The sequence below is a fragment of the Pleurodeles waltl genome, chromosome 9, assembly GCF_031143425.1.
Source record: "Pleurodeles waltl isolate 20211129_DDA chromosome 9, aPleWal1.hap1.20221129, whole genome shotgun sequence".
In the NCBI taxonomy this organism is placed as follows: Eukaryota; Metazoa; Chordata; class Amphibia; order Caudata; family Salamandridae; genus Pleurodeles; species Pleurodeles waltl.
Genome location: NC_090448.1, coordinates 1,172,359,287 through 1,172,371,358, shown reverse-complemented (window position 1 = coordinate 1,172,371,358; position 12,072 = coordinate 1,172,359,287). Strand labels below are relative to the sequence as shown.

The 12,072-nt window shown below is 45.0% G+C and overlaps 1 protein-coding gene across 1 annotated transcript in view; it reads right to left on the bottom strand.

Annotated features, from left to right (window-relative positions):
• SCFD1 (sec1 family domain containing 1) overlaps positions 1-12,072 on the bottom strand; it is a 354,775-nt gene that overhangs the window by 297,098 nt on the left and 45,605 nt on the right. The window contains exons 2-6 of the mRNA XM_069209057.1: positions 11,869-11,939; positions 6,344-6,432; positions 4,071-4,161; positions 2,336-2,458; positions 1,867-1,954 (exon numbers count right to left, since the gene is read on the bottom strand). Coding sequence (XP_069065158.1) covers positions 1,867-1,954; positions 2,336-2,458; positions 4,071-4,161; positions 6,344-6,432; positions 11,869-11,939 — 462 coding nt within the window. The remainder of the gene's footprint in view (positions 1-1,866; positions 1,955-2,335; positions 2,459-4,070; positions 4,162-6,343; positions 6,433-11,868; positions 11,940-12,072) is intronic.

Below are 12,072 nucleotides of genomic sequence, written 5' to 3'. Positions count from 1 at the left end.
GGTGGAAATCCTTTACCGACACCCAGCTGTAATCCAGCTTCCAGCGTGGGACACCTTTTGCAAACATAAGGAACTCTTCTCCAGCTTCTGTGCTGCAGTGCTGACCTGTCTTCATTTTTTGTCGACCAACTCCACAAAGTACCTCTGGGTGGGTAGTACCGCCTACTCTCCTTGTACTCCACAGACACTTCTGGACCTGGTCCCCTCTGTCCACAGGTCTCCATCTTCGGTTTTCCGCGGCTGGTTCCTTGCAGGCTGTTCTGGGGAAATCCAGTGTTTTGCTCCTGCTTTCCTGGTCGCTGGGAGGTACTGTATTACCTATCTGTGTGGTTTCCTAGTACTCCTAGCTCTCCTCCACACAATTTACTTACCTAGGTGGGGGCCCTGTGTTCGCATTCCACTTTCTTAGTATATGGCTCCCCTAGGGCTACTATTGCTTACTGCTATTTTACACTGTTTTCTAACCTTTTTATGCCTCTTACTGTGTATATATAGTGTATTTACTTACCTCCTATTGGAGGGTTGCCTCTCTAGTATTTTATCTTACTGTGTTCCAAAAATAAAGTACCTTTATTTTTGTATAACCAAGTGTTTTCTTTCTTGTGTGTAAGTACTGTGTGACTGTAGTGGTTTTGCATGAGCTTTGCATGTCTCCTAAATAAGCCTTGGCTGCTCATCCACAGCTACCTCCAGAGAGCCTGGCTTCTAGGCACTGCCTACACTTCACTGAGAGGGGAAACCTGGACCTGGTATAAGTTGTAAGTACCACAGGTACCCATCACACACCAGGTCAGGTTCCCTCACTAATCCATCCCATTCCGGGTTTCTTCACGGATTTGACCCATGAACATACCCCTGACTAGGATCCAGCAGGCTACATCATTCTGAACATAGAAGAAAAAGGCTAATAAAATGGTTTGTTCTTCACAGCAACTTCAATATGTGCGTGTCATCTGTCTCGTTCTAGCTGGAGATTACTGATTGGAAACCAAAAATCTTTCAGATGAATGGTAGAATGTGACTGATTGTTGGCCTAGGCTCTTTCTGGATACAATTAAATTTCCGCCTGAGTTCAAAGACTCAATTCAGTTTTACTTTACTAATGAGTCAGATTTGGCTTTACAGCGCAGCTGGTACTGATCAGCGTTTCCCATCTATATATCAGGATGTCACTATCCCAGGTCATAAGCATCATCTCTTCACCAGTGCAACATTTTCTAGTGAGAGGCCTTTCCTGCTATGATGGAATAGATCCATTAACCAAGTATCCCCAACTGACACAAATCATGGTCACAAGTCACTCATGAAGTCACAGGTTTCTAGTAAAAGGCCTAAAGCGCTCCTGGGGTAAGGGTGCTCAGGGAGACTTTGCCACTTTAAGGCATGATTTCTTTGCCCCACTTGCTGGTTTTTTTTATGGTAGCTAGACCCTGATGGATCACTAGTGATCAGAATGGCAGGTGGAGACTTGATGGGTTTACCCTCCCTCTGCTAAAGCACCCTTAGAGCCATTGCCAAATCACTCGCCAATATGCCAGTAAAAGTCCACGACCTGCTACTGTAGAGCATTACCTTCAGACTAGGGGCGATCAAGAGGGTTACCCATCAGTATTGGCACCTTTACACCTCAGCCTTCAACCACATGGGCTCATTGTCTATGCTTGCATTCCTGGTGCACTGTCTATCTGTAGTGAGCAGTTTCAGTGGAAAATCAATAGCATTCTCTGGAGCTCGGTTTCTCAACAGGCCTGTCAGGTGGGAAATTCAGGCCGGCAAGAATACTTTGTGTACTCTTACAACGCATTAAATCAGGGGGGGGGGTATGCCAAAGCCAGTACATAGGTCACACAGCTGCAGTGGACTGACCTCGGTACGAGATGAGCTCTTTGTTTTGGTTGCACAGCACGAACATGTCATCTTCTAGCGTGATAAAATTGAGATATTGGTCAAACACCTACGAAACAAAAGACAAAAAGGTTTAGCATTACTCAAATTTAATTCTTGGGAATATTTTGTTATTGGCCCTCTCTGTAGAGCATCATATAGTTTTGGTTGAAAGACGGGTCTGGTGTGTGGGAAGGGGATTGTGTGTGTCTGTATGTGTGCATTTAAGGGAAATGAGTACGGCATATTGCAAGGTAGAACGGGAGTGTTCCTGTAGACCTATGTGTGGGTCCCAATATTGGTAAAGCAGGAGTGGCCGCAGGTTAAGACTGATTTTCAGTGAAAGGTACAACACCGTCTACCTATTTCTGTCTGAAGGTCATGACCAGATCTGCAGGAATCCCATTTGGAAGCCAGGTCTCCATGTTCAAAACCACCACAAACAACGTACCTTGGCCACTTGTGTCACTGCACTGGAAGCCAGGGCGGCGCTTGCGATGTCTTCTAATTTACTCCTTGAGATGGCAGAAATAAAATTTAAATAATAGGCTTCATACAGTTGGTTCCGCAAGTCCTATAGGGGCAAAAAAGAATAGTCATCTCAGGTAGGGTGATATTGAGTCAATAGGAAGGAGATGTCAAAATAAACCCCCAAACCCCCCACTCTTTGAAAGCAGGTCGTGCTCCCAATATCTCAAAGACAGGGGTCACCGTCTACTCCCCAATCTATTAGGACAAGGTACTCCCAAGATCCTTGAGGTAGCTTTGACCCTTCCCTCACCAGCCTTTCAGCACACAATAGTGCGAATTTCCAGAGACAGGGGACACCCTCTTTCGCTGGGCTGAAAGAAGTGTGGTGCCAACATTTCAGGAGAGACCATACCCACCCATCCGGTAGACTACACTCCTTTCAGGATGTGTGGTGGTAAGTTTGCCCACTGGTCCTGCAGGACATACGTCTAAAATGTACAAAGGGACCAGTTCCCCTTCACCCACTGGTTCAACAGGACATACTAACTTCAACCTGTGCAACGTTAGGAGCTCCCTCTCTGCCCGCTGACCTACAGCATGTACTGCCCGCAGCACAACATTCCCTTGGCTTACTGCTATGCACCACAACTTTCTTTTGGATTTCGGATCTGCAGTACAAAATCCCTTTGACACTCTGCCTTGCAACATAACATTTCTCTGATTGCCTCATCTTCATCGCAACATTTAACATACTTTCTGTTTCTGTACCACAAAATTCCACACACTTCTTGGGAGCACAGACAATTCATCTAACACCTCACACATCCTCAATAGTGTGAAGCGTTAAGGCCACTAGATAATTCCAAGATCTTTTGCCTGTTTAATGGCATGTAGCTCCCTCTGTCCCAGCTTTGCTGGAGTGTTCTGTCCAAAAGGCACTGAGTCCGAAATGCCATTCCAAGGGATTGCACTTAGAATTTTCTTCAGTCTGTAATCTTTATAACTGCTTATAAGCGTGTGATTGGGTAAAGATCCGATGTGAACTCTCCTTCAGTCCTCATCCTTCCTATCTTATGATCTGCACGCTGTCATAACCTGATAAAGCTAGAGCAATGTACACCAAAATGCTGCTAGGTCTTTCTAGGCCAGATAAAGGTGTATTTCTCTTGGTTGTTTAAAGGTGAGGAAAACACGCACTTGGATCTGAAAGCCTCAGAGTTGCAGGAGACAATGAAGCATCAGCACAGGCTAGCTGGCGTGTTACAAGCTTTACAGATTTAATTACTGCTCATGGCTTAGCTAATTGTAAGAAGGGACTGTCTTGAATGGCTACAACATACAATGGCACCATTGTAGACCAGTGGGAAGGCACAGCACAATAACAGCACTGTCATATTACTCAACTGCAGCCAATCTCCAGTAGCAGTCTGAAAACAAAGCTTTGCTGTTCTTTGAACAGGACTTTCAACAGTCTCCCCAGGGAGCAGACCTTATGCACATAGCAAACTGGCACCAAAGGAATTGTTGAGATTTTGGATAGTTCTGCGTGTAGGAGGCATTGCCCTAACCCCGTAAGACTTCCATGGGGCTTCAAACTACTGAAATGACCCAGATGGTCTGTCACCTTTTTGTTACAGCCCCTCAGAGAATACATGTTTCATGAATGTCTGTTACAGCAGGCACGATAGCAATTTCAAAGTTGTAGAACAACTTACTTGGCATATCCGGTCAATATTTTCTTCTGTTGGCATCACAAAGTACACTGCCGGAACATCAGGGATCGCATCTCGATCGGAATGTAAAAGCCTTGGGAGAGAATATAAAAACAGACAGAATGAAGTATGACCCTAGGGTACGCATGCAATCTCCACAGGCCTCCAGAGGCGTAGGACAGCAGATCTAGCAGTTCTACCTGAGCACTTCTGTTGAACCTTCCCTGGCTCCCCATCTAACAGGCATTAGTTCCTAAAGAAGAGGAGCACTTGGGATTTGAAATATAAGTATTCCTTTGATGCTGAGCTAGATGGTCTTATTCCATTGGCCTAGTCTGAGGGAAGCCCAGCGAATAATACTGGCCCCAGGAATCACAGCCATGAAAAGTACACAAAGCCTCTTGGTGAAATGCTAGATTTGCTACCATATACCACTTTGTGGTGTTCTTGCAACTTTGACGCAAGAGTTTTCCCAGAAGCAGCCTCGTCACACTTCCTCAGTGAGTCTTGGAATCGCAGTCTAAGAAAGAGAGCTGTACGGCACCAAATATTAACCTTTTTTTTTAAAAAGAGATCTAGGACACAGCATTGAATTTCAATGCAGAGGTTAATGCAGTTTTCTCTTCAGGTTGTTGTAGTCTTAAGGGAGAACGAAATCATTTATATCAGAGTCTTATATGCTTAGGAGTGAATAAAATCCTGATGGGAACAGAAATAGATGACTTAGGGTATCCTTTCAAAATTAGACAATGTATTCCACCAATGCACAGAAAATATAAATCAATGAAAAGTGATCATAGATAGGGTTAGGCGGCTAAAGTCAAACATTTAAGTTAGCAGTTTAGCCAGAACACTTTTCAGTCCTTTACGACTATAATTATTTTTGCAAGCTTTAAATGAGGTGAAGTGCCACACTCTCTAAGAAGCTTTCCTGGTCTCCACAACAACACAAATCTAACCAAGGGAAGAGTAGCTAAGAACGGGAGAGAGCTCAATTGAAGATGTCAAATCTAAAGCACAAGGTCCTTCACAGCACTGTCTGAGTACTGAAGACATGGCTAACCACTATATTCCAACCATGACTATTAGATCGCCCCCACTTAAGGCTGATGAATATTCTTCTTTCAGTTGTAACTACTAATCAAAAGGAACTCGTTCGCAGAGTGGGGCCACACCTATAGAGCTCTTTACTACTGGCTTAACAGGAAATGGAGCTGCTTCCCCATCCACAAGGGTGCTGGAATTGTTGCTTTTGGGAAAACATTCTATGAGCCCTCTGTATTTGTGCCTTTGCCGATATATATTGTCTGATTAAAACCTAAAATGCACTTAATGAGATGGTGCCATTTAATTAACCAAGATTTTTTTTAAAAAGAACACAGCTCGGCAAATGCGCGTTGATCCTCGCTGCTTCGCAGTATGCAATTCCAGTTTAAGACTAACAGAGGTCTGCGAATGAAGCAGCCTTTTTTCTATATATGGGCATGGTTGCAAAAATGTTAGTATCTCTAGTATTTAAGGCTTCGAGTTGGCTGCTGTTTCCATATAAGGCATGCAGTAATGGATATTCAATATTTCTCACTATGTTAGTACTGAGTTGTTCATTAACTTCTCCCGCAGTTCCCACGTATCTCTTATTATTCTATGGATATTAGAGATTTACAGATGCTTTAGGACTGACTGACATTCAGCAGTGGCCATCATTCTAACCATGATTCAATGCTGCATGGTCCTGGCAAACCGGAAAACTGTTCTGGGATTAACACTGACATTACTGGAATATTCTCGCAATCTGAGCTACGAAGCCAGTGTCTCCAAACAGGTGTCTCACATAAGACATGCAAAAAGACAACTTTTGTGACGCCTCACCGGGGTATTCACCTGTTTTACACCAAAGGAATGTGATGTTTCTTTCAGGGTGTTCAGCAGCATAAAGTGAGCTTCCTCCAGACCAGCACAGCCGTTATCAGTCATGCAAAAGAAATTAAAGTGGGAGCTTGAGAGTTCAGCTCTAGTCCTAACACTCAATAATGGGTCAAAGGTCTGAGAGGCCCCATCAGAGCAAGACTTTTCTGCAAGCTAACACAGAGAATTCCCAACAGGATGGCACCCCAGGATTCCTAACAGGGCTGTTGCAGAATCCACAACATGTCACAGTCCTCCAGTGGTTATCTGGAACCCTCACCTTTTACCTGCACGTCAACCTGCTCTGATCCAGATTTCCCAGTCTTTTGTTCCATGCCCCACATTGCTCTTTCACCCCCAGTGAAACTCACAAGTGCAGCGTGATCCCCATGTCTCGTAGCTCCTTCACTGACAGTAAGGGTGAGATGATGTCTTGCCCGAAGCGATCGTAAATCAACACCTGTAAAAGACAAAGGAAGTCTGGGAAAGGGGTTCATCCATGGAATCCCAAAGACTGAAAAGTCATAATCTCCCACTCGAGCTCTCACGGCCAGGCTGTGCTTTGAGAGACCACACCCTGCCGGAAATCAATGGCTCTGAGAAGGTCTCAAATTAAACTCTACTAACATCCAGTCTAGTGAATGGTTATACGGAGTATTACATAGAATCCATGCATTCGAATCCTATAGAAAATGGATACACTGTGTCTGAACAGAATTCTAATGCACTCTATGAATTACATGAAAAGCTGTGAAGTGCGACTGTTAGAAATGGGGTTTCTGGTTGGCTAGGGTAGGCACCTCGGCCAGGCGGAACCCACCCACTCTAGTCAGGGCCAGTAAGTTACACACCAATGATAACCTGTGCTCACCCTCTGGTAGGTTGGCACAGAGTGGTTAGGCTTACCCCCAGAGGTCACGTGTAAAGTGTTTGTATAGCACACTCATACCAGTGAGACAAAACACATACCACAAAAGAGAGTCCACACAGAATTATATAAACAATATATAGGGCCTCATTACAATCCTGGCGGTCAAAGACCGTCAGGGCTGTTTTGGCGATTGTACCGCCAACAGGCTGGCGGTACAATCTTGCGAATTACGATCGCAGCGGAAGCGCCGCGGTCGCACCGCTGGGACTGGCGGTTTCCCGCCATGGTTGTCCCAGCAGTTTTAATCCTCCAGGAGAGTACTGCTTGCAGCGCTGCCCAGTGGATTGCGAGTCCCCTTCCCGCCAGCCTGTCCATGGCGGTCGCGCCGCTGGGACCGGCGGTTTCTCGCCATGGTTGTCCTGGCGGTTTTAATCCTCCAGGGCAGTACTGCTTGCAGCGCTGCCCAGGGGATTACCAGTCCCCTTCCCGCCAGCCTGTCCATGGCGGTAGAAACCGCCATGGAAAGGCTGGCGGGAAGGGGAGTCGTGGGGCCCCTGCACTGCCCATGCTCTTGGCATGGGCAGTACAGGCGCCCCCAGGCACAGCCCCACCCTGCTTTTCACTGTCTGCATAGCAGTGAAAAGCGCGACGGGTGCAGTTGCACCCGTCGCATGGCCGCAACACCGCCGGCTCCATTAGGAGCCGACTCCCATGTTGCGGCCGACATCCCCGCTGGGCCGGCGGGCGGAAACTCTGTTTCCGTTCGCCAGCCCAGTCGGGATGTCAAAATGGGGCCGGTGGGAGTGCGGCCGCATTGGCGGCCGCTCGGCAGTACAACCTTGGCGGGCGGCCTCTGCCACCCGCCAAGGTTGTAATGAGAGCCTTAGTGTATATTGTGTATCAAACACAAAGTGACAATGTTTGTAATTACTGCATGCAGTAACTGCATGATTCGACTCAGTACTCCTTATCATGGCATGAACTGAAATTATTGTAGCACAACTAAGTAATCTGACCATGCAGAGAAAATGCTGCATGTTAGACAAAACCCTGCATGATTCATCTAACCAAACATCCGAAAACAGGGCCTACAGGGTCACAGTAAACCACATACTTCACCACTGTTTTAATAAACACATAGATCATCACAACTGCACATCTTATGTGGACGGGATATCTGTCACCGTTGTGAAATTCTAAATCACCCCCCATTTTTTGAGCCAAGCTAAGGGTCAATGTAGTGCTAGAGTAGTGGGATCAGTGTGGTGAGAGGTAGCAAATATACTCAGTGAGACAGATATCAACCTCTTAGTGTCTCTGTTTCAGGAGCATTCAACACCAATGAGAACTTATTCAATATCTTTTCATCTCGGGTGGGAATGGAGAATCAAGTACAGAAATAATCTTTTCCTTACTCTCAGGAACCCAACTTATAAAATGGGCATCTACAATTGATAGGACATTTCTCTCCATATCTATTAAATGTGGTGTACCCCAATGCGCTACAATTTTACCTCCCTCTTTAACTTCTATGTATAACCACTAGGCTCAATGCTGCAAAATAAAACATTGTCATATGATACAAAACTGTGCATGGAAATCTACAGACACACAAAACTCCCCAGGGTCACTTTCATTATTTTGATGGCCTCCTTGACCCTTAAATGAAACCCTAATAAAAGTGGATTTGCACTCGAACACTCCAAAGACACTCTACCTCTTACTGACCAAATGTCTCAAAGAGCTTTATATTTACGCTGCTTGGTACCAACTCCTAAATCTTTCATCATATCTCGAACATTAACAAAATCTTCTGCTTCCAAATCCTTCTAATAAGGAAACTGCACCATCCATTCCTCCCGCAGAGTTCATAACAATGGTTTAAGCAACGGTTCTTCTCTATCTAGAAGGGAGTAGCAAAATCCTTTCTGAGCTGCTCACATCAACCACAGCAGCTTTCAAGGCTATACCTCACACTACTCCTTGCCTCGTATCAGGCGCTATGAAATCAGACCACGTGGCCCAGAGTATGACAGATCTCCACTTGATAGATCTGCCCGGGGAAGCTTGAATTAACTTCTAGCTAGCATGTCTCCTACACAAAGCTGTGACCTCCCCACTACACGAATGATTAACTGCACTTCGCTGGAGATTCTAAGGCTCAACAACTTAAACATACACAAAGAAACTTGTACCACAGAAACTGTAGCGGAGAATCAAGACAGCACCATTTTGCTGCACCTTGAGGTGTCTTTTCACATGGAAATCTAAAATGGTCAGTCCATGGTGACTACTAAGTATGGCACTGACTCAGCTACTCCTCAGGAAAGCAGAATATGAAACCTGTGGATAGTTAATAAGTAGAATGAAATGGAACATCACTTGCAAATATTAAATTTCTCTGCTATGTATTCCTTGCTTTCTGCACCCTTTTCCCGTTTCCAATTTTTGGCAGTTAAAAAGGATTTTAAAAAGTTCAAAAGAAGAAAAGGAAAACAGAGGCAGCTAAGACCAGAATGCAGTCCTCAGCTGCAACACAAGAGCACAGGGCCAAAACAAGAACAGTCTACCCACAGAGAAATAAAGGTTATGCTGGGTGTCAAGAGTAACATTAAAACGACTGAAAAAACATTTTATCTGGAAAAATATCTTCTATATTTAAATTAAATATCCCTCTATTAAGAACATTCACCCAAGCACAATGGAACTGGACACAGATGGGAAGTGAATTTGACTAGATTGAGAGGTGTGAAACAGATACGCATTTTTGTAAGGATGTACAGTGGATATTTTGGCAGTTCACATATGTTAACTCAGGCTATGCTGTCACATAGGACCCTGCCACGTAGAATGCTGCCTATTAGATTGGATCGGATGTGGAATCACACATTCTGCGACTCGGGCACTCACCAACACAGAGTAAGCACGGCTGAGGATGAGGCAGAGAGCTGGAGGAATCAGTATCCACTAATTATACATCTTAAATTGGTGTAATGCAGGTGAAGGGATCAAGAAGGGAGGGCGTGCTGCCATAAAGGCAAAAGAATGATGGGTTGGAATGCTACCCAAGTGAATGCCAGTGGTTAGACGTACTGCAAGCATTCCGCCGATCAACGTGTGTGTGCTTGATGTTCTGCTCTAAATGGCAAGGGTATGCCCAGATGTGGATTCCGGGCTCATTGTGCCACTGGAACCAAGATACATTGAGTGACAAGCCCCAATCAGGGCGAAACATGTCTTGAGCTGCTTTTGTTCCAATTCAGGGGTGGCTTGGCAGGTCAGGCTGGACTGTTCCTATTGGAGCAGGGTCAAGGCAGATTTGCATGATTGGGTTCAAACTGAGGTGACATGGTGGGCTGTGCAGAGGTTTACTTTATGAGTCCCAAGATGTTTTAGCCTTGCTCTAGAAACTTTGTATTTTTTCAAAACAAACACCTAAAGAAAGAGTTTCTTTTTGAAAAAAAAACCTGAAAAAATGACCCTAACGCAGAGGAAGTTATTTCCCTGCACGTGGGGAACGTTCATTGATTCCACTGCCTGGGACAGACATAGGCAAGGAAATTTAGAAAGCCATCCCGCCCTACTTACCCACTGTACCAGGCGTCAGTCAGTGGAAACCCAGTGGTTCACCCGCCTCTAATCTATATGTTGGTTTGGAGAGGCTGGTTCACCCACTCTGCCAAACTGAAAGACCCCCAAAGATGCCAGGAAGATAGGGGCATGTTGTCTTGTAGATCGGCACACGGTCAGAGACCAGGAACCAATCCTAGAAGTAAAGGATAAGGTGGGATAGTAAGAGAGTTTAATCAGATCACTCTACTGAAAGAAGCAATAACACGCAGGGCTTGCAGGCCATTAAGGCACACATTCAAGTTATGGCCAGTGTGATTGCCACCAGAACCGACCCACTGGATCCACAGACCATGTATTGTTTCTTTACAAAGAAGGTGAACATATTGTAACCTGTAGTGGCTGTAGAGTATCATAGTCGATTGGCCAGGGAACAGACTATAACAGTTAACAATTCAGATGCTTAAGAGTTTTCATCACAGTTTCCTGGACCCACCCAAGGTTATTAATCAAACATCTGAGCCTGGGCGTATATGTGCAGCGTCAGATACGATATACTAATATTTTACTAACTGAGAAGATATGCAGGGGTGCGCATGATGACACAATAAAAAGGCCACTAACGCACTGTACACAGATGACATTAGGGCAAAGCCCACCAAACCCCAAACTAATTTGCTTGGGCATTGAAGATGGTGGATCATTTCAGCAAAATGTGGTTTGCACATAAACTGAGAGAAATATTACTGCTTCTGGTCCACATATGACAAGTCTTGGTCCATTTAAAAGGACGCCGGATTATTTAAAGGTGAGTTTTAATGCATAAAGAATGAAGGCTACAAACGTAATTTGCTCTATGACAAAACGTTGGAATATCTTTCTAGATGGGTAGATTGAGGCATTGTTGCACCAATCAAGATGTGTATTGCACTCCACTGCTATCCGCCTTTGCAAAGCACACGTGAAACAAGTTGGATCGTTTTTCATGTGAGACTATGTGAATCTTGGCAAAACTCCCAGGAGGAACAGGTCAATTTCTAATGGTGACTCCAGTGTTTATTAGCACATTTTCAGAAGAGACACAAATTCCACATGACCTACATTCATCTATGGACAATGATTGTAAACCACCATACTTAGCATATCAGTATTCCCATTACACTGGGCCAAAGCAGGCACCACAGCGGTTTGCACAAGTAAATGTTTATAAACCTTCCATGCAGGCGCTTTCGGTGAGGAATTCATGCAGCCCTTGCAACTGCATCCACTGAGGATCCACTGATCGGTAGTATTAACCACTGCGTGAAACATACTGGTACAGTCATTAGCAGGTGAAGTCATTCATTTGTAGATAGTAATTTCAATGACAACGATTAGAAGGAAAACTAAAATGAGTGTGTGTGACAGACTATTTGTGTGGCGCACAATGAAGCGAGCTGTGGAACTTCTTCTTACCTTCCATACTGGTTCCCCGGTGCTGTTCTTCACAGGCGGCACATTGAAATTTAACATACGCTTCAAGGCCACTGAAAAACAAGAGGAAGCCATCATTTGGTCACTGCCGCACGAAGTGGGTCGCCATATTTCACACCATTACAACCCTAGCCTGAAGGGGTGACAAAGGAGCACGGCTATCTCTGCTGGCCTCTTGGCCACCTG